Genomic DNA, 23356 nt, shown 5'->3' with positions numbered 1-23356 from the left:
TTTCAAGAAACATGTAGGAAGTATTTTTTTCTTTGAAATAAAAATGATCTTTTCACCAGAAAATTCAGATTTAGACTTAAAAACATTCGAAGCATTAAAGAGACAAGATGACTTTTGGGGGGTGAGAATTTAGTATGTCAGCACTTCCAAATGTTCCTACTAATAAGTCTAGGTGAAAACTATGTTTTCGATGTCATATTCAAATACATTTTACCTTTGTAAACTACTGTGGTTTTTTTCTCTAAGATTTCTCTGTTCATTTTTGCTAGAAAATTTAACTTCATTTTTCCAAGGAGCATGGAAAAAGATGCAGCATGCTCTCAGCATAGACAGTGTTAAATGTAACTGCTCTTGACTTCCCATTTTTGCTCACAGTAAACTGTTATTAAAATTAAGTTTTAATTGTATGTTTTGCACCTCTTTTGTCCTTGCTAGATTTTCTGTTTAGAAAACTTTGTATTTTTCTTTTGGCTCATAAAGTATATTAGATGTTTCCTAAATGGAACATGTTTCAAGCTTTTCTGAAATTTTGAACTTGCCTTCTGTATCTTGAATTATGAGATGGAAATGTACCTAAAAAACTTATAATGGAAAATAATAATAATGATAATTAATAATAATAATGGACCCTGACTTAAGTTGGAGAATGTCACTTTTGTCCCATTCCCTGGGTCCTAGATGGTCAAATGGCTAGCCCAGGTTCATAGGAAGGAGGAACAGAAAAGAGTGGCAGAACACTGTCAGAACACTGTAGTCACGTGTCACCCACTTCGAGATGATACTGTTTTTTTCATTGGGTGTAGCCAGGAGCAATCTGGGGTAAAACCCTAAAGAAATGGAGAAGACTGCTATCTTATTTTTCCCACTTCTTAGAAATACCTTTTTGCTTTGACTTTCTTGGAAATCTGCACATTTGTTTTGTATTATGAATTTTTTTCTCTTGAAAAGGTGTTGTAAGATTATTGGGTGTGTCTAGCATTGTAGAGTAGCTGTTTAAGCTGCTGCCTGAAAAACTGGCATTGCATATATATGGGCACCATGTTGAGTCCTGGCTGCTCCACTTCCAATCCAGTCCCCTGTTTATGTGCCTGGGAAAGTGGCAGATAATGATGCAAGGACTTGGATCCCTGCACTCACCCTATGTATTTCTTTCATGTAAATAAATAAATCATAAAAATCTTATTGGTCTATTCAAAGTAGATTTAAAAGTCAAATCAGGTAAAACTATCTTCAAATTGAAAAAAAATTGTTTTCTCAGGTCCAAATTTGGAATAGGAGAAAGAGAAATTTTATTTTAGTTTGATTAATGTTAACAGAGTTTCCGAAATTTAGGTGAGATTCTTGGATGGTAGTGATGGGGTTAAATTGCAGGTACAAAAAATAATTAGTAGGAGAGTGTGCTTGCTTTGGCAGCACATATACTAAGAATGAGCAGGAGAGAAGTTATAAAGTACTGCGTTTTATGAGTGGCTAGGTTGAATCTTTGAAGATGGAGATTTTAGTTTGTTCAAGTTATCTTGTAATTGAATCCATGGATAAAAAATGTAATTGAATTCATGGATAAAAAATGTAATTGGCACATAAATTCTAGGTATAAAAATTTAAAGGAAATACTATGTAAATTTATGTAGGTTTCTTAATTATGTGTCCATCAGTTATTTGTAAAACTGTAATAAAATATAGCTTTTACTGTCTGTAAAGTAGAATTAACTCACTAAGTTATTATTCATGTATTTTTTGAAAAATACAATTTGCCTATTAAAATGATGATTTGGAAAAAGCTTAGTAACAGAGCTGGCATTGTGGCATAGTAGGTAAGGCTGCTGCCTGTGACACCAGCATCCCACATGGGCACCGATTCATGTTCTGGCTGCTTCTCTTCCAATATAGCTCACTGCTAATGACCTGGGAATGTTTGGGCCACTGCTATCGATGTGGAAACCTTAATGAAGCTCCTGGCTTTGGGCTTTGACCTAGTCCAGCTCTGACTCTCCTAATCTATAACCGTGACTTTGAAATGAATGAATGCATGAATCTTTAAAAAAAAAAGAAAAGAAAGCTTGACAGGGAAAGTATACAACTAAAAGGTTGAGAACAGTGTGTATATTCTAAGCTTGTGTTTGTACTTAAGACGCATGCATGTTTCTCTGTTTCTTTGTGTAGGAAAAATATTTGGAAGGATACATACCCAAATATTTTTGTCTCTTGGTTATAGGATTACAAACAGTATCTGTTTTTATCCTTTTTTTTTTTTTTTAAGATTTACTTATTTTTATTGGAAAGTCAGATATACAAAGAGGAGGAGAGGCAGAGAGGAAAGATCTTCGTCCATTAATTCACTCCCTAAGTGGCCCCTAACGGCTGTAGCTGGGCCAATCTGAAGCCAGGAGCCAGGAGTTTGTTCCTGGTCTCCCACATGAGTGCAGGGTCTCAAGGCTTAAAGCTGTCCTCAACTGCTTTCCCAGGCCACAAGCAGGGAGCTGGATGGGAAGTGGGGCCGCCGGAACACAAATAGGCACCCCTTTGGGATCCCTAGTCTACCGTGCTGGGCCCCGTATTTTCGTTTTATTGTGTCTTAAAAACTGAGCAAAACTGCATGTACAGAAAATAAGGTTATTTTGAAAAGTAAAGGGTATGTATGAGATTAACTTTTGTTTACTGCTTTCAACAATTTTCAAATGGGATTCTATTGTAGGGTAATTTCTCTTATGTTTAGATAGAAGAAGAAAGATTTACAGTGCTTGTATCCTGTGCTTGCTTATTTAGAGAATGAACCAGGAGCTGCTAAAGTCTGGCCATATGGTGCTGCACATCACAATTCTTGTGTATTATGTGTGTGCCACTTTCCTCTTTGAATGTTTAGGGTCAGCTTCTTCAGATGCTCAACTACAATTTACCTAAAGTTTTAAAGTGAATGTTTGAGTTTATCCTTGACTGACCTTTGAAACTATACAAGTGTATCTTTTGTAGTTGAAGTTTACTTTGTCTTCTAAACTCTTGTAAAATTTTTTAAAGGTCCATTTTATTTTAGAATTAGAGTGTATAAAATCCCATTATATGTGTTAATATAACACCCATACTTTAAAAACACTTTATTTTTTGAGAAACTTAGCAATCTTTTTCAGATTTTATTTTGCAGAAATTACTTCCTTTTTATTTTACAATACATTGTTACTGACAATTAAATATCTTGATTTTTCTGAAATGTGCCAGCTAATATTTTGATAGCATATACTTTCATAACAACTTGTTTACATTCTTTGCTAATAGAATTCGTTTTAAGTAATGCTTGGAAACCCCAAATTGTGTATCGCAAGAGCAAATTATAATTGCTTCACCAAATGAAAGCTTTATGGCTGTACTCTTCAGTACTAGTCAATGATAATAAGTATCTTAAGAGATAGTATAGAAGCAAAAAAATTACCATTTTGAATGAAGTTACTGTATTGATAGTAATGTTGGTCTGGGCTGAGAGATCTAAGTTTTTTTTTTTTTTCTGTTGTCATCTGTTTATTTCTTCTTATGGGAAAGGCATTAGTTTTAGATTTATTTATTTGTATTGGAATTTTTTTTTTGTTAGTAACATTGTATTATGTGAAGCAGTTTTATAGGTACTGGGATTCCCCCCATCCCTCCCACAACCCTCCATCCATGGTGGATTCCTCCACCTTGCTGCATAACCGCAGTGCAAGTTCAGTTGAGATTCCTTCGTTGCAAGCATATACCCAGCATAGAGTCCAGCATCCTATTGTCCAGACAAGCCCAGAGAGATTTAAGTTTTAAAGAAGTTAAACTTGCAAAGAAGTATAGCCGTGATTTTGACATATTCGCCGTAACGTTGATAAATTTCTTGTCTTGCAGTTAGGTCTAAGGAGTAGGAGATAGACAGCTGGAGAGGTCTCCCATAGTAGGGTTGATGGGATCTGGTGATTGCACGGAGTGAAGAAGACTGGAGGCAAGCAGCTTGTGGGGCTTAGCTGTTTGCTTCAGGCAGGCAGATGGTGGTGCTGCTTATTGAGAAAAAAAAATTCCTTTCCTCTGAAGTTTCTGATGCAGCCTGCTACCCAGTGGAAAGTGAAAAGACAACAGCGACTTAAACAGCTTGGGGATGAGTATAGCTTCTTGAATCTTGTTTTTAAAATGTTTGTCAACAATTACTTAATTTATGAGTAGTTGAAAAAGAAGGAAAGAGTTTGAGACCCTCATTCTTCTGCATTTAACAATTGAAAGATAAACCACCACTGCCTGGTATATCTGTTTAAATAAGCTTGTCAACTCCCAGCACATTTTACGTAAGCCTTTTTGATCATCAGGCAGTGTTAGCAGTATAAGGATTAGCAAACATGGTTACCCATGTCCCTTAGTTAATAGGCGTTATAATTTTTAGATAACTCTTACTGCATTTCTGCATAGTTGCCTTTCTCTTTCTTCAGGGGATCCAGAAATACTTCATTTGATTATGTTAGCATGGCAGTGACACATTTTTAAAGATCATATTTTGTAATTTTAAACTTAAAATTTGCTTAGATATAGTGTCTTCATGTCTTCATTTATTTATAATCTGAAAATATGAAAGCCATTGTTGACAAGAAATGGTGATTGATTCTGAAATATATCCAGCTTTCTTAAGAGAAATGTATTCTGCTGTGCTTATGTGCTTAATATAAGCTCCTTGAGAGAGTGTATTTCAGAAATACTAAAATAATAACAGTAGCATAGAACACTGCTATGGGTTTTAATTTATCACAAAGTTTTGTGACATTAGTTGTCTCATTTTCTTGTCAAGGTAAGAAGTTATATTTGAAATAATATATATATATTTTTTCAATTTCAGATAGAAAATGCTGCTGAAGAACCTAGAGTCTTATGTATAATACAAGATACTACTAATTCAAAGACAGTGAATGAGCGGATCACTTTGAATTTGCCAGCTTCTACTCCAGTCAGAAAGCTCTTTGAAGATGTGGCCAGCAAAGTAGGCTACATAAATGGAACCTTTGATTTGGTGTGGGGAAACGGAATCAGTACTGCTGATATGGTAAAACTCTAGGCTTAAAACATCTTTTTCTTAATCTATTAATGGTCTGAGGCCATTAATGTTCTTACTAGTGATTGTGTTAAGGCCTGGTTCCCAGTGTTTACTAGATCCAGCCCTGCCTGTTACAGCCATCTGGGAAGTAAGCCAGAGGTGGAAGATTTTCTGTTTTTCCCTGTCAGTAACTCTGGCTTTCAAATAAATAAATAAATATCTTAAAAGAAAATTGATTTTTGAAAATGCAGAGTTTTAATTACCTTTTTTCTGTAAATTGGGCCAGAAAAGGTGATATTCCTTCAACACATTGAAAAATAATGTTTAATCTCTAACCTTTATTTTGTGACATGTCACCATATAATTTTAGTGGTGTTTCTTTTTGCATTTGTAGAAGAATAATTCTGCATTATCAAGTGTTTCTTTTTCTTTCAGAAGCCTTGATGTTTTATCATTCTACTTTAAAGGAATTTTATCCTACTTGTCTCCTAGGTCCTTTTATTTCCTCCCATGCCATGCATAGTCTCTTTTTAAAATGGTTATTTATTTCTGTCTTTTCAGTTGGTAGAATATAATTATTTGATGGCAACTACCTCATAGTATTAATTTATATTCTCCATAGGAACTCCTTCTAGGCCCTCTGCTGCTTGTCAGGATTATCCTATTTGTCCCCCTTCAGTGATGACTACTCCTAAGGTTTCATTTCTGTTTTGAGAGTATGCCAGCTTTCACCACACATTGTTATTTGATATTCTTCTGAAAACCAAGTCCACTTAGCCAGCCATAAGTTCATACATATTTATTGAGATAAATTGTGAATTCCAGCTAAATCAGCTGATCTTTTATGGGCTGGGAATACTTTCCCTCCTTCCATGTGGATACTCTTAATTTCAGGTGTTCTGTCCTATTTTCCTCATAAATTTGTAGGTGTGAGCCAGTTAAGAAGCAGACCATAGATACATTTTCTGTTTTGCTTAGTTAGCATTTATTTTGTACTTACTATGTCTCTAATAATGTTCTGAGCTGAATACAATGCACCTATAGCCTCATTTTTGTAACTGTACCATAAGGTATTACAGACTCATACTATAAATGGGAAAGCTGAATCATGGGGAGGTGAAGTAACGTGTCCAAAAACATCACAAGGACAGTAAGGAGCACAATCTCTTGTAACTAGTCTTTTTTTTTTTTTTTTTGGTCATTAATACTTTCACTTTTGTATAACTTTAATTTCCTAAGAAATAAATACCTTTCCTAAACTTAGTCTTTCTAAGGAGTTATCACCCATGTTTTTGAAAAAGTTAAAAACATTTCTTACTGTTGCAAAATAACATATTTATCCTTATTCATTTGCCCAACAGTGATAGGGAGTAGGGTTGGAGAGTGGAACATATGGAGTTCCTTCTGTCATTCCCCAAGTAGAATGTATCAGAATGATGATGAAATTTAGAATTGCCCACCCTTTTAAAAGTTAGGTGGAGACTCCTGAATTTGATAGGTTTTCAAAGGAGTGATCATTTCCACCCTCACTGTGATCTTTGGTCCTAGCAGCAGACTTGGAATGGAATGATTTGTTAGGACAAATTTTGCTTAAAGGAGTCTTTCTGAAGGTTATGTTATGCATTTTAGTTATGTAATAATATTATATAACTATTTTGCTTGTATTTTTTAATATGCTGCTGAATTGGGAATCCTCATATTCATAATAAAAAATTGATTTTACAGGTTTCCATTACCTAGAATTCCCTTTACTTTTCACAAAAATCCATTAAATTGTATATTGCATACATTTTTTTGTGTAGTACTTCAGTATTTTGCCTTACCATTGACCATTAAAATAAAAAAGATTTATTTTTATTTGAAAGGGAGATACACAGAGAGAAGGGGAGAAAGAGATTTTTTTTTCCTGGTGATTCACTCACCAGTAGCTACAATGATCGGAGTTGAGCCAATCCAAAGCTGGGAGCTTTCTGCTGGTCTTCAGTGTGGGTGCAGGGTTCCAAGGACTTGCCATCTTCCACACCTTGGCAGGGAGCTGGATCCAAAGTAGAGCAGCCAAGACACCAACTGTGGCTATATGGGAGGCAGGAGGTAGAGGATTAGTGTGCCCTGTGCCATCCTCATCCCGTTCTCCCATGTTTTTTGGATGTTTGGTTTCCCATTTTCCCAGGTTTTTTTTAGATGTTTGGAAATGTGAACTTCTGCAATATCAGTCAGTATGTACACCATTAGTGGGCCTAGCTGTCCCAGTGTGAGTAGATGAATCCATTGCAAGCCTATGTGAATAGAGTTTTACCAGTTATTACTGTAAAATACTGTTTAAATGTAGAAATGTGTTGTTTACGTATTGCTTGTTGCTTTTACTGCCATAGCTAATGATTCTTCATGATCTGAGATATTACTTTTTATTCTCATAGGCTCCACTGGATCATACCAGTGAGAAGTCTCTGCTTGATGCTAATTTTGAGCCAGGAAAGAAGAACTTTCTGCATTTGACAGATAAAGATGGTGAACAGCCTCAAATACTTCTGGTAAGCTGTTTATACAGCTCTATATTCATACATTTTATGCACTGTTACTTAGTACTTGGAAATGCAGTTTTCCTAAAAAAAGAGAAGCTAAAAATTTTGTGATTTGTGTAACAAATTATTAGTTTTATATTTTGTGTTTAAGTGTGCATAATAACACAGTTACATTGGACATTGAAGCACCACTGTTTGTGTATATAGATTGTCTCATTGAGTTTATATAACATGACTTGCTGTCTTCAAAAGCGCTAGCACACTGGGGTAAGGGCTGGGTTTAGAGTAAGCTGAATACTGCAGAGCTCTTGTGTGGCCTTCCAGTTAAACATTCACTTGGTTGTAAATCTTTAGCAGTTTTGTCAACTTTTTAGTATTTTCACATTTCCATTCCTTTCCCTCTCACCAAACTTGATTCCACTCCCACCAGCCTTATTTGTGATGATCATTGGGTAAATTAAATGCTTCATTTATTTCTGTTCTTTTAGTGTTTACGCCAAGTTAGTATGTTTCCGTTTCTAGTCCAGTAGCCTTAGAGATGAGCTAATCCGGTAACTTCTGATTTTAGAAATATTTTCTCAGACATTTCTGACTTATGAAAGGTTGAGCATCTATAAACTTAAAAAATTGTCCTCTTAGAATCCTTTTTGTCTTGAAGTTGAAAACTATGGAAACTAAATTTTGCCTGATGGTTTCAAATATGGACTTAAGATATATAGTACATGTGTAACATGGGTTAAAAAAAGAGAAGAAAACAGTTTGATTTATCTCACTCTTTTATAGCCTGAGGAAGCTAAGACTCAAAGATTGTGAATTATTTTCCCCCAAGTTCTTTTCAGTAAAACTTTGTTGTAAAATTCTATTCTGAGTAAAAAGTGCATTTCTCCTTAAGCAATTCCAGAATATGATTTCTGACCTTACTTAATCCCATCATTTATTTTTGAAACAACTTGAGACAATTTTGGTTATTCTGAATGACACTGAAATCTAAATTTTCTGTGTGTTTTAGGAACTTTGGATTCACAGTGTGGAGGTTTATGTTTTAAAATGCATGATATTTGTTTTTCAGTCCTAATTCCTCTGCTGTGTTTAATATCGTTTAATCCTTTTCAATTTTTTTTCATAATTTGTTCATTTGGCAATTATTGGGCATCCCCTTTATGCCAGGCCTGCTTGATAAGGATGATATAGAAATGAAATATTTTGTCATTAAGGAGTTCACAGCCTACTTTTGGCTTGTTAGCATCCCAGATCTCCTTTCTTCTTGCAAATATACATTTGAGGAAGAATTAAAGGAATTCTAAAAACTAAACACTTTGGAAGAAGATTAAGCACTTTGAAAGTACTTTGTTTTAATGTAAAGAAAACAGATTTTTTTTAGCCCAGCTCGGTGGCCTGTTGGCTAAAATCCTCAACTAGCATGTGCCAGAATCCCATGTGGGTGCTAGTTCTTATCTTGGCTGCTCCACTTCCCATGCAGCTCCCTGCTTGTGGCCTGGAAAAGCAGTTGAGGATGGCCAAAGGCCTTGGGATCCTGCACCCATGTGGGAGACCTGGAAGAGGCTCTAGGCTCCTGGCATTGGATCAGCTTAGCTCCAGCCATCACGACCACTTGGGGAGTGAGTCATCAGATGGAAGATCTTTTCTTCTCTATCTCTCCTCCTCTCTGTATATCTGACTTTCCAATAAAAATAAAATAAACCTTAACAAAGAGAGAAAGATTTTCTATGTTCCATAGTTACAGTTTCAAGAAGACAATCACACTTTTCCTCACTCCCCTTTTCCCTCTCAGTTTTCCACCCCCTCTCTTCATCAATTGTTGCAAACATAACATGTTTTAAATCTGCATCTTTTAAAGCTTCCTACAGCAAATGGTTGAGAAGGTATAATCCTTTAAGTGGCATGATGAAACAATAGTAATAATGCTGCTGTTTGTTCTCTTTGCCTCAGCAGTTAGTTCATGTTTTTCATTGTTTGACAACACTTACTGTTCAGTGAATATGGATTATTGCATTTTAGGAGGATTCTAATACCGTGGATGACAGTGTTCATGACAGGTTTATAGGTCCTCTTCCAAGAGAAGGTTCTGTGGGCTCTACCAGTGATTATGTCAGCCAGAACTACTCCTACTCGTCTATTTTGAATAAATCAGAAACTGGTAAGATTTGTTCTTGTTTTGTATTTTTATACAATCCTAGAGCATTAGACCCATAGTATTCTTAGAGATTTCAAACCTAATCTCCCCTAGTGTTTGAGCAAAATCACAAGCTAGCTGCAGCAGATTTAGAACCAAAATGTAGTTTCTCTTCCTTAACACGTTATTTTTTGTATGCTTGCATTGTCATTGTCTAATGGTAACATAAAGATTTTGGATATTGTATACTGAGAGAAGAGTTCTTTTTGATAATTTTTTGGTTTGACTTTAATCTTAAATTTTTAAAGTTGACTTCTGGAAAGAGAAAGCTTTACCTTCTTTTGGGTTAGAATAGACTGTGAACACCATGCATATTTTATTGGATCTGCTGTGCTTTGTTGTTGTTCCTTAAGCTTAGTTTAGTCATATTTTTGAAATGTGTCATGTTATTCAAAATTTCAGTTCATGTTTTCTGAACATTAAACATAATTTTTAATTTTTCAAATTATTGAGCTAGGAAAGTTATATTATGCTGACTTAATTTATAAGATTGATTTGTTAACATAATGCAGATATTTTCATGTGTCATTTCATCATTAACGAATGTTTTCCATAAGTAATATTTTTATGTTGGAAGCAATGAAAATGGGAGTTAATGGTGTTTTGTGGTAGGCATGGCTTCAGAACGTTTACTCTTAACTTTAAAACAGAGATGTTTTTTAAAAATTGTGTTACAAGCATTCAATATAAAAAGAAAATACAGAGATTCCCTGGGCCAGGCTGCTGTACCTTCAGCTCTCATTCATGTGAGAGCTGGAGCTGGGGGCAGGCTGGAAAGAAGCCAAATAGGCTGGTGCCCCAGACCTCCCTGGGCAGGCTGCTGCATCTGCTAGTGAGAAGCTCACCAGTGGCTTTTGGTGTCTGCAACAGTTCATCCTGTCATCTCATTTTGGCCTCAGACATGTCTGGAGCTCAGATCTCAGGGACCAGGACCTGTGGATTTGTGATTTGACTTTGGCACGCATGTTGTATGATTGGGCCACCTATGTTACAGTCTCCTGTGCAAAGTAGCCGACAACTCCTCAGAGTAATTACGAAAATGTGTGGGAAATAACCATTGACACTGAATGGATCTTCTCTGGCATGTGAGCGGGATCCATTAGATGTTATAGTAAGAGAGTTCTGAGCCCAGGTTAGGCAAACCCCATTCCCCTAATCAGCAGGATACAACTACAGATGCTATATTGAATCTGCACCTTTTCGTAACCCTTAGATTAAAAGTTGGAAACCTTAAAAAAAAATTTGGAAACCTCTGAAGGGGGGAATGAAGTGGGACAGGTAAGTACCTAGCTCAGGCTCAGGAGCTGAAAGCTACAGTTGCCCAGCACTTTGTAAATCCTACTTATCAATCAGGACTCTTTTTCCAGGGCATACTCTGTTTCAGCAGGGCATTGGGGTAGTATCATGGACCACTCCTCTTTTCAAGATCACGTGAGGACTGACAGCATGGAGGGATTAATTCTCTTCCCATGGACACAGAATAAAAGACAAATATTTCCCTTTCTCCCTGAGCCTGCTCACATGTATCTGTGATTCACCTCACTTTTTAAGTAAATTTCAAATAAAAACAAAAGTATAGAGCTACAGATTTTCATTGGAAAGGCAGGTATACAGAGAGGAGTAGAGACAGAGAGGAAAGATCTTCAGTCTGATGTCTCACTCTCCAAGTGGCTGCAGTGATCGGAGCTGAGCCGTTCCTAAGCTAGGAACCCAGAACCTCTTCCAGGTCTCACACTTGGGTACAAGGTCCCAAGGCTTTTGGGCCATGCTCGACTGCTTTTCCAGGTCCCAGGCAAGGAGCTGAATGGGAAGTAAGGCCACCAGGATTAGAACCGGTCCATATGAGAACCCAGTGCATATAAGGTGAGGACTTTAGCCACTAGGCAACTGCACCAAGCCCTAGATTTTTTTAAAAAATTATTTATTTTTTTAAAGATTTATTTTTTTATTATTGGAAAGTCAGATATACAGAGAGGAGGATCATCCGTGTGATGGTTCACTCCCCAAGTGAGCACAATGGCTGGAGCTGATCCAATTCGAAGTCAGGAGCCAGGAGCTCTTCTGGGTCTCCTGCATGGGTGCAAGGTCCTAGGGATTTGGACTGTTCCTTGGGAGCTGGATGGGAAGCAGGGCCACTGGGATTAGAACCGGCGACCACATGGAACCCCAGCACATGCAAGGCGAGGACTTTAACCACTACGCTATTGCGCCAGGTCCAGATTTATTTATTTTTGTTGGAAAGGTAGACTTACAGAGAAGAGAGAGAGCTTTCTGCTGGTGGTTCATTTCTCAAGCGGACAGACTGCTGTAACTGAGCCAATCCAAAACCAGAAACCAAGAGATTCCTCCTGGTTTTTCACATGGATGCAAGTGCCCAAAGATTTGACCCATCCTCTGCTGCTTTCCCAGATTATTAGCAGGAAGCTGAATTGGAAGTGGAGCAGTTTGGACACGCACCAGTGCCCATATAGGATGCCAGTGCTGCAGGGAAAGGATCAGCTTGCTAGCCATGGTACTGGCCCTTAGATTTTTCTTTTCTTTTTTCAATTTTATGGTACAATTCCACAGAGCCTGCGATTCACCCCCTCAACCAATTTCCCATCCCCCCCACTGATTTTCCCCGTGTTGTTACAATAGTATAGACCTTCATAAGGAGTAATAATTCCATCAGTCTGTTATTTAAGTGTGCCCTGACATTGACAGGCGATCCCATTGACAGGCGATCATCCTATTGTCTGGATATGTCCAACAGTTTCATTGGGAGTCCGTCCTTGATTTGGAATAGGGATACATGTTGCATTGTGTGTTCACATCTGGACATGGCAATCTCTATTACTCCATCACTATACATTCCCTTAAATGAGAAGCCATGAAACAATGTCAACAGCGGGAATGAAGTTAAAACAAAAAAAATACAATACCATGAAGCCAAAAAAATTCGCCCCTGAGTAACCAATGCATGGGTGACGAAAAGAAAAGAAAACACAAAAGCCTCTTGAGTAAAATGATGCCACCGTGGGATCCATGAGCCTGAGAGAAGAAAGTATTGCCAGCGATGAATTTGACAAGAGAAAAAAAAGTATTTGGAAGAAATGAAAATAAAACAAAAAACATCAAAACACATGGGATGCAGCAAAAGCAGTATGAAAGGGTTATTTAACTTAATTTGCATAGTCATTTCCTTATATTAGAGAGAACCGTATGGTATGTGTCTTTTTTGATTGACTTATTTCACTGACCGTAATGATCTTGAGTTTGGACCATCTAGTTGTAAATAGTATAATTTCATTCTTTACAATTTCTTTAACCACTCCTCTTTGTATGAGCATCTAGATTATTTCCATGTCTTTGCTATTGTAGATTGTGCTGCTGTAAATATAGGATTACAGCTCTCCTTCCTGTATGTGGTTTTCATTTCCTTTGGTTGTATTCCTAGGAGTGGGATAGCTGGGTCAGGCCCCTAGATTTTTATTTATTTAAAAATCATGTGGGGATACTTGTTAAAAGTACAGGTCCCAATGGAGAGGGGAAAAGGAGGAACGATGGGGGGCCAGAGGAAGCCCAATACCTACAAAATGTTAAAGCAGAAAGTAATAATATAAAATAAAATACAGGTCCCAAGATATTATTTTTCAAATTGCTAACTTAGCTGCTGTGCATTAGGTTGGACAAAGAGGCATTTTGTTTTAAATGGGTGCCCCAGATTATTTTGAGAAGTTAACATCTTGAGCAAGTTCCAGATTTAGCATATCAGTATTCTTGAAATATTTGCTGTGTATTCTGACATATGATTTGGTTCTTTCTGCAGCATATATTTATAGAAATCCTACTTTGTGGTGTGTCCTAGGTTCAACTTGCTATGGCTTTCTGTTGCCTATGAATTCCTAGAGACCAGGACATTTCTTTCTTTGATTATACAAATGTGGCATGTGCCTATTACTGTAAAGTAGAAAAGGGAAAATCGTTGGCAGTACTATTTGCAGAAATCACCTTAGTGATTCTGCTTTTTTGCTTCTTTTCTCCATGTTTAGTTTACCCTTAAGAAAATGGAAAATTGTATTATGAACACATTTTAAAAAATAAATTTTTCAGCTATTCCTCTGCAAGGAACGTTTTTCAATGATATTAAATAGTACTGTAGTATTTTGCATAGTTTTAAGTAGCTAAAAATACTACATTATATGGATTTCTGTAAGCTATCACAATTTGTATTATAGAAAGTGTTATATTTTTTATTCTTATCTCTGAGTATTTCTTAGAGTAAGTTCCCAAAGATTGAATTAGTAACTTGCAATTTATTTTTTAAGTTTTTAGAAGTTTTTAATGTACAATGCTATGTAAGTGTAGTCGTCATTCCCAATTACTGTTCCTCACATACCTCCACTCCATTTCCCTACCTACATATTTTCCTTTAGCTTTCAGGGATCCTGTCTTAAAATTGAAATAACCTATAAAAATCTGAAAGTTATGACTTAAACATTATTTTGTTAATTGCTATCGAATTTATGTTTCCCTTATTAAGTTATTGTAAATCATGGTATTGCATATGAAATGTTTGTTGGAAAATGCTCCATGATTTCAACTTAGGGCTCTACAAATACATTTCTCAATACAGCAGATTTAGACAGATAATGTATTCTCCGTTCTTCTAAAAAATATTTATTTGTTTATTTGTTTTTTTGAAAGAGTTACACAGAGAGGGAGGGATCTTTCATCTGCTGATTGATTCCCCAGATCACTGCATCAACCAGCACTGGTCCACTCCAAGATCAGGAGCCAGGAGCTTCCTCCTAATCTCCCTTGTGGGTGGCAGGTGCCCAAACACTTAGCCATCTTGTGCCTCTTTTCCCAGGCCATTAGTAGGAAGTAATCTTGAAAGTGAAGAACCCGAACCGAACCCATGTTTGTTGCTGAAGTTGCAGGCCGCAGCTTTATGAACTACACCTGAGCATTGGTCCCTGATTTTTCTGTCTGCCAACTCTGGTAGCCAGCCACTGTTCACAGGAGATTGGGTTGTTGAAGTTAAACAGTTTTAGCTGCTCGATAAGTTTGCTTGTTTGATTGTATTTCATTTAATGATTTTGGTTTTTCTTTTCCTTCTTTACCTGTTGGTTGTAATGAGTATTGCTACACAGGTACCCTACATGATAGTTAGTATATGTTCTCAACTTCTTTCTTACTGGCTTATGTTGGAAATATCGACTTGTAACTATTTCAGATATAGAGCATATTTGATGATAACTGCCATTTGAAATTTGTTATCTTAATTAATACATATTGACAAAAGACTATTAATCCATTAACACTTTTCATCCTAGTAATTTCATTAAAATCTTCATACTTTTAGAAAATAGTAGTACATTTATGTAAGATACTGTTCGGTTTAAATATGATGTTAAGTAAAAAACATCACAATTATTATTGATAATGACAAAATAAAGAGCAATAACAAAAATGTTGTTTTTCCTTTATTGGCTTCAAATCCTCTCCTCTCACACTGCCCCCCACCCCATTTTTTAAGCCAAAAGGGAAGCAGTGTCACAATAAGTGATATATGATTGATGCTTAAGTTCACGAAGCACAGTAGTAATATTTGTTTGCTTGTTAAGACTTAAATTAATTGATTTTACCTGGTTGTTGAAAATTGGGTCGATGAGATGGAGAGGAGGAGACAGTTTATAGTTGAGAACAAGCTGCAGAACAATCTGAGGATCTACACAAAGCACCTTTGTTCACAGGGGAAGAGGCTGTTTAGATGAATTAAGAGGGAAATAGCACTTTTCATTGTTAGGAATCAGATCAGCTGTTACTGTAAATCATATACACTTCCCCCTCCAGCTCATCTGCTGCTGGGCCAGGTAGTAGGAGAGAGAAGCCAATCAGAGTTGACATCTGTTTTCTCTGTGTAGTGAGGGAGACATTTGAATGGGTAATTGCAAAATAAAAGGCTCTCATTGAAATTAACAAGTAACAAATTAAGGAGGGTGCTGTAAGAACAACTCAGGTAGGAGTAGTCAAAAATAACTGACTGAGGCAGTTTGTAGTTCTATAATAATGAAAGTAAAATACATAAACATGTATGTTCATATATAAAATAAATAAACAGTGCTTTGAAATAAAAAAGAAATAAAGCTTGAACTTGAATACAGTGTGTAAATGAAGATGATGTTTCACTCTGCATAGCATGGTGACCTGTAGAATATTATGTTTGATGGGTTTGTGGAAATAAAGAAAGTCAGTTTTATGACTTCCTCAGCTTTGTGATTTTTCATATAATACATTTATCTCATGTTACTGAATCTTAATAAAAATAGATTTATAGGTCTTGATGAAAGGGATAACTCTTTCAATACTTTCTCCCTACATTGAGCATATATATATATATTTATATAAAGTGTTTTTGTAACTTCATTTTAATCTATAACTTTTAAATGGGAGGGAAAGATTGCATGAAATTAGGCAGTATATTACTCTTTCCATGTTATTAAATGCTGTATAATATTCATGTAGATTTCTAAACATGTATACAATAAACTGAACTGAGAAACACAGTTTACATATTAGAAATACATTCTTAGGTGATGTTGAAAACATTAAAGTGATTTCCAATGGAGTAATTTTAATTTTTGAGTTTTCCTGTTGTATTAAATACATAATTGTTTTATAAAATCTAAATGTTGACTCATACCTGTTTTTTGTTTTTTGTTTTTTTTTTTCTCTTTAAAGGATATGTGGGATTAGTAAACCAGGCAATGACATGCTATTTGAATAGCCTTTTGCAGACACTTTTTATGACACCTGAATTTAGGAATGCACTATATAAGTGAGTACTAAAAGAAAAATTCTATAAATAAAGTTGATGTAAAAATGAAAATATAGTCCTTAACTGTTAAAGTCTAATTTCACTTCATTAGCCACAACTTCTTCAATATTATGTGACAACACAGTTTTTGTGAGAAACTGGCTTGCAGAATGTAGAAGGTAATCAGAGCTGCATACACAGCCAAAGGATACATTGATGAATTATGTGAAGGGTACGTTTAGCTTGTCACAGCTTTAGCATTTTAAAGAAGAATAAATCTTAATCTCCCTTTTAAAAGGGTTTATTTAGTTATTTACTCATTTGAAAAATAGAGTGGCAGAGAGAATGAGCATCCACCTGCTGGTTCACTCCCCAAATATACACAACAGTTAGGGCAGTTAGTTCCAGGAGCCAGGAGTTACATCTGGGTCTCCCACCTAGGTGACTGGGAGCACTTGGGCTATTATCTGCTGTCCTCTTAGGCTCACTGGTGGACACTGGCTCAGAAGCTGAATTGCCAGATCACCAACTGGCACTCTAATAGGGAAAGTCTTTAAGCACTAGCATAACCCACTGCAGTGTGACACCTGCCTGTGTTATCTGCTTTTGAGAGAAAATAAATATGTAAACCTATATTTTCCTCTTCATTTATAAATCTTGAATTACTTCTTTCAACTTACAAACTTTCTTTCAGGTTAATATAAAATGTAGCTTATTGTGTGTCTGTTTTCAATGGACTATGTGTAAACCAGGCACTTGAGGGCTGACATTATGGCATATGGTAAGCTAAGCCTCTAACAGCGGTGTCAACATTCCAAATGGGTGCTGGTTCATGTCCCAGATGCTCCACTTTCTATCCAGCTCCCTGCCTATGATCTGGGAAAGCTGATAGGATGGCTCAAGTTCTTAGACCCTTGCCCCTATATAGGAGACCTAGAAGAAGCTCTTGGCTTCAATTGGCCCAACTCTGGCCATTGTAACCATTTTGGAAATGAGCCAGCAGATGGGAGATATTTGTCTTACTCTCTGTAAGTCTACCTTTCAAATAAAAATAAAGTAAATCTTTTTTTTTAAAAATGCTATATAAAGTCAATAAATGAACTCTAAAGTCAGATGTTTATTTTTCTGAATATCCTATTATTAATACCTTTGCTTTGTGCATTCTTTTAAGATAATCTTTTTAAAAGGCAGTTTAAAATAGGATTAACTGATCTTTTTTCCTTTTATGTAGTTATTTTTAGTAACATTTTTGAAATTTCTATTAAACTCATTTTTATAACTTCTAATACTGCATTTGTATTGCTTAAACAATATTATAATATTATACTGCTATATTTATTTATAAGCTTGTCTTTTAAATTTGCTTGTGAAAGTTGATATGTTTTTCGTTCCATATATGTTTACCTGCTAAGTCCTTGGTAGACAGGGAGTTAAGAAGTAGGATCTTTGTGTTTGATAATTTGTAAATCTCTTGACTTAGCAGTGTATGTAGATATGAATGGTTTTAACAACATTCAAAGACAGTTAAGTGTCATGACAGTTTAGAGAGAAGGGAAATTAATGGCTTAGAAAAGAACGTAAAACTTGAGGGAGTCATGAAACAATATGATTGACCAGGTTGAGAAGAAAGAGAAGACGGGAAGACCATCAAAAGCAGAAATAAGTGATGGTGGATTAACAGTATATATCAACAAGATTTAAAATCTTTCATTGTATGTGTGCCAGGCCTAAAAGAAGTGAGAATGCAGTTTGAGGTTATAGTAATTCCTACCACTAGTAAATTTGTCTTGCAGGACATGAAGGCATTGACTGTTTTTATTTCAGGATTCTCTCATAGACCCTGAGGCAATATTTGATTCCATAATATTAACTCTTAGTATGTTTCGTGGGGACTTGAAACAATAACATCCCATACTGGGATCCTATACTTGCTTGGGTCCCAGCTGCTCCATTTTAGATCCAACTCTCTACTGCTGACACATCTAGGAAAGCAGTGAAAGATGGCGCAATTACTTGGGTCCCTCCCACTCATGTGCAGGACCCAGGTAGAGTTCCTTGATCCTGGCTTCAGCCCATGCCCAGCCCCATATCTTGAAACCCTTTGGTGGAGTGAACCAGCAGATGGTAAAACTCTTTATAATCCTGCCTTTCCAATGAATAAATATGTTTTTTAAAATATTTGTTTGTTTTTAAAGATTCATTTAATTTAAAGGCCTAGTTACAATCGACTGATTCATCCCAGATGGCCACAAGGGCTGGAACTGAGCTGATCAACAGCCAGGAGCTTCCTCCAGGTCTCCCACATGGGTGCAGGGTTGCATGGCTTGAACCATTTTCCATTGCTTTCCCAAACCATTAGCAGAGAGCTGGATTGAAAGTGGAGCAACTGGGACTTGAACTGGCACCCATATAGGGTGGCAGTGCCAAAAACAGATTAGCTTACCCATTTCGCCATGACACTGGCCCCTAAATAAATCTTTTTCAAATAAACTATATGTAAATTACTCTTTTAAAGAATTATTTTGCAACTGATTTTCAAATATTTTATCTTGATAGGTGGGAATTTGAAGAATCAGAAGAAGATCCAGTGACAAGTATCCCATACCAACTTCAGAGGCTTTTTGTTTTGTTGCAAACCAGCAAGAAAAGAGCCATTGAAACTACAGATGTTACGAGAAGCTTTGGATGGGATAGCAGTGAGGGTATTTATTCTCTTGTAAAGATAAGAATTTCTAACAGCAAAAGGAATTATGAGATATAATATGATAATGTTATACATACTAATAACGTTGCTTACCTTTAATTTACCTTTTACCTCTTCATTCCCTTTTCTGAAATTTCACAATAACTTACTTGTAAAAATTTAAGCTCTGAAGGATCAAGTTTTAATTAGTTTGTTTTCTCATAAGTTTGATGTTTAAGTTGTTTTCATCTTTGTTTTTTTTTCTGCAAATTTTTAACTGATCAAAAGTATTTTAGCACTAGCAAGCTTTTATTTATAAAATGCTGAGGATTTTTAAAAATTCTCTTCCTTGTTAACTTCTTTGCATGACTATTATATTTTTTTATTTAAGAAATTAGTGTTTCATTACCCTAAGTTTATTGCTATTTTTAATTAGATTTTGTCTTAAAATAGCTTGGCAGCAACATGATGTACAAGAACTGTGTAGAGTCATGTTTGATGCTTTGGAACAGAAATGGAAGCAAACAGAACAGGTAATTTCATATCTCTCAAATCAGAAGGACTTTTTGTCTGATTGAATCATTTCCTTCAAGTGGTTTATTCCATTTGAATGTTTCAACACTTGGACATTACTCCAGTGTTTGATGTCTCGATGGAAGATTTAAAGTACCACTGAGCTGTGGCCATCCTCACTATGTCATCCTAGACCACAGTTTCCTCACGATGTTTAAAATAAGGAAATTGGGCTGATATGATTTAGAAGGTCTTTTTCAGTGTTAAAAATCATATAGTGCATGCATATGTAGGTTTTGACAAAGGAATGACATCTGAACATTTTTTGGATCTTTACTATTTTTATATAATCTGCAATACCTTGTAATGTATATATCCTAAATTTGACAGCATTTAGAATTAATCTGGCCCTCTTTCTGTCCCGTGGGAAAAGGAACAGATGGGTAACAGGAACATTAGTTGACAGTAGTTGATCTGTTTATGGGATATAGAGTAGGACTAAACTCCATCGGAATCCACATGAAGAAGAGTTTAAACTGGATGTGGTGAATGAGGACCCAGAAAGGTAGCCTAGAGTCTGATTTTTGTTTGGAACGGTGGTGGTAGCATGAACCAACACCAACATTTTTCAAACTAGGTTGTGATCCACTTGTGGCCTGTGAAATCAGTTTAGTGGGTCTGTAACATCATTTTTGAAAAATGGAATAGAAAGATATGAGAATGCATCAGCTAAGTAAGGAAGTATTTCTATAAAACATTTTTTCCTTTACAATTGACTTACAGGATTGCAGTATAAATCACTGCCTTTGGTGGCTTGTGTCAGATGTTTGAAAAACACTGACTTGACCCACTTTGACATGCCTTGGAGGTACAGAAGATAAAATCACATATGATTTGGGGCTGATGAATGAAGAAGGCTTCATCAAATAGTATTAGAGTAGAAGGTTTATAAAATCTAGACATTTTAAGAGATGTAATTTTCTGTGTGTATGTTTTCTCTCATGCCTGTTCTTGAGACATATTGAAAAGCTTTTTAATTAGTGACCTAATTTCTGTGCATAGCTCTATGGGAGTTATATTTTAATCATTTTTAATAGATGATATTAGGGGCTATTTCTCCCTATTTGCCCTACCCTGTATGGTATCGTCCTCTCAATACTTCCATTAATAACAGTTGAGGCATTTTAACTAAGATCTCAAGCTTTGGTACAAGAATCTTGAGGGAAGAAGACATGTAGGTGGAGGGTCCTCTCGGGAGGTATGTGCATCCTTTGAGCCAGAAGAGCCCTGATTGACTAAGTTTGGTGACTAGGTGAGAGATTCCCCATTTTTTCCCCATTTATTACATTGTGTTATGTGATACAGCTTTTTAGGTACTGGAATTCCTCCCTCTCTTCCCCCAATCCTCCCCCCATGGTGGATTCCTCCACTTTGTTGCGTATCCACAGTTCAAGTTCAGTTGAGATTCCTTCCTTGTGAGCATATACCTAGAATAGAGTCCAGCATCTCATCGTCCAGATAAGTTCAACAGCTTCTTGGGGAGACCCTCTCTGGTCCAATGTTAGAGCCAACAAAGTAAAATCCTGATCGATTAAAAGCCCCAACATAACATCAGCAACAATATACAATTTTGTGGAACTAATTGACATAGTATCGAGTAAACAATATATTAACATTAAATGCAAGTTCTTAACCACATCCTGTGACTGCTTCAATGACATTTCAACAATTGAGGTGTGAAACAGTTTAGGAGGGGTGGTGCGCAGAGAAATTCTCAATACCTTGGTAAGGAGTACTTAATCTTCGTGTCCTCCCTAGTGAAGTGTGTATGAGTTTATGCTGTTCAGGCTTTCCTTTTTGTTCTCTGCCTATCTATTCTAACTTGTGTGTGTGTTTGGAGGGGGAGTTCTGGAGCAACCCTAATGGTCATTGCAGAGAGGGTTGAGGACCTAAAGTTGGAACCGAGCAAGGACCAGGGAAAGCTCCTCTCCCCAATTCTAAAGGAGGTTTAGTGTTCTGGTTCTGAGGACCACTCAGGGTTCCTGTCTGTTGTTCCAATGACCCTGGGTCCACCGATGAATGGCTTGGGCTTCTTCCATCCCGTGTGGTAGGTCTAGAGAAAAGTGAGGGGATGTCCTCTGAGTTCTCAGCCTCCGAAGGCATTCCAGTTCCCCGTGGTCTCTTTGGCAGTTGGGATGCAGTCCTTGGTGCCTGTACTGACAGTCCTTGGTGGGGAGATCCCCCCTTTTTTTTTTTAAGTTGAAGATGTATTGACTGGGCTGGGTATTAAGATATATTATAAATTTTCATATACTTAAAAAATTGAGCATTTTTCCTTCAAGTCATTTTTTTTTTCATATAAAAAGGATATTTTTAAGGTACTTGGAAAATGAAGTTAAAGTTCATTATGTTGCAAAGTTTTTTGAAATCTACAGTTTCTCAAAATATGTATTTTCTGTGAACTTTATGAGAACCCCCTGGTATTATTGAAAGCTAAAATTTGTATTTGTCTCTTGAGTTAGAGCATAGGATTTTATGAATCAAACTATTATTTTAAGAGTAGTGATATATATAGAGAGAAAGCTACAAAACTCAGCTAACATGATTATTAACATGCCTAGAGTGATACATTGGTGTGTATTCTCATTCTCATTCTAATAAGGCTTAACACTGTAATAAATTGGTGACTCATCAAACAGTTTTGAATAGGTAAACCTTTTAGTAGCATAAATATTGAAATAGTTCATCTGTGCATATTGAGTCTTTAAATTTTTGTTAATGTCATAAATTCTTGATACAAATGTTTATAGTTACAGCAAATGTAAATTTTGGATAAATTTTAAATTCAAGCTAGCACAATAACTTTTAAAATCAGTATTTTGAAAGCATGCCCAATTTGACAGCATGTATTATTGTCTTTATTAAAAATTTAAAGAACTCTTGTAAAATGTTATTTTTCTTGCTTTTAGGCTGATCTTATAAATGAGCTGTATCAAGGCAAACTGAAGGACTACGTGAGGTGTCTGGAATGTGGTTATGAGGGCTGGAGAATCGATACGTACCTTGATATTCCACTGGTCATCCGACCTTATGGATCCAGCCAAGCATTTGCTAGTGTGGTGTGTACCTTTCAGCTGACTGTTTGTGTGTCCTTACACTGAAAACATAATAGCTCAGTGGCATAATCTCTTGTAAGGTCAGTATCGTTCTAGATACACCTTCTTGGGTTGTTAGTCAATCCTGCTTTTAAACTAGTAATACCTAGAAGGTTCCCTTCCGTGAATCCTAATAGTGCATTAGTAAGAAGAGAATACAGATGTACTGCCTCATGGCTCATGTTTTATTTTTTGTTTGATAAGTGATTAGGTGATTTCACCTTTGTCTTTGTAACTTCAGATGATCTATTTTGCAAATGATATTTTTGAAACTTCTTCTCACTTTGGAAAGTACTTCTTATTTTGAGGGAATGAATTTTTCTGTTCCCTTAAAAAAAGTTAGCTTCTGCTTTTAGTAATAGACAGCAACAGTATTTAAAAAATATTTTTAAATTTGTGTATTTTTAAAAAATATACGTCTATACCCTAATATTTTTGACTGGGGAGAGCACAGATTA

The 23356-nt window shown here is 36.1% G+C and overlaps 1 protein-coding gene across 11 annotated transcripts in view; it reads left to right on the top strand.

The window, feature by feature from the left end:
• Window positions 1–23356, top strand: part of USP47 (ubiquitin specific peptidase 47) — an 88861-nt gene that overhangs the window by 27803 nt on the left and 37702 nt on the right. For 7 of the 11 annotated variants that reach the window (XM_040989105.1, XM_040989104.1, XM_040989106.1 and 4 more), the window contains 7 exons: window positions 4835–5038; window positions 7447–7560; window positions 9571–9709; window positions 16472–16568; window positions 19104–19249; window positions 19684–19763; window positions 22713–22862. In XM_040989105.1, the coding sequence (XP_040845039.1) occupies window positions 4835–5038; window positions 7447–7560; window positions 9571–9709; window positions 16472–16568; window positions 19104–19249; window positions 19684–19763; window positions 22713–22862 (930 nt within the window). The remainder of the gene's footprint in view (window positions 1–4834; window positions 5039–7446; window positions 7561–9570; window positions 9710–16471; window positions 16569–19103; window positions 19250–19683; window positions 19764–22712; window positions 22863–23356) is intronic. The other 4 variants (XM_040989112.1, XM_040989114.1, XM_040989111.1 and 1 more) reach the window with 2 other exon arrangements.

Source organism: Ochotona curzoniae, unplaced genomic scaffold (assembly GCF_017591425.1).
Source record: "Ochotona curzoniae isolate NIBS_2020 unplaced genomic scaffold, NIBS_Ocur_1.0 contig_517, whole genome shotgun sequence".
NCBI classification, from domain to species: domain Eukaryota; kingdom Metazoa; phylum Chordata; class Mammalia; order Lagomorpha; family Ochotonidae; genus Ochotona; species Ochotona curzoniae.
The sequence above is the reverse complement of the archived record's forward strand: the minus strand, read 5'-3'. Positions and strand labels throughout refer to the sequence as shown.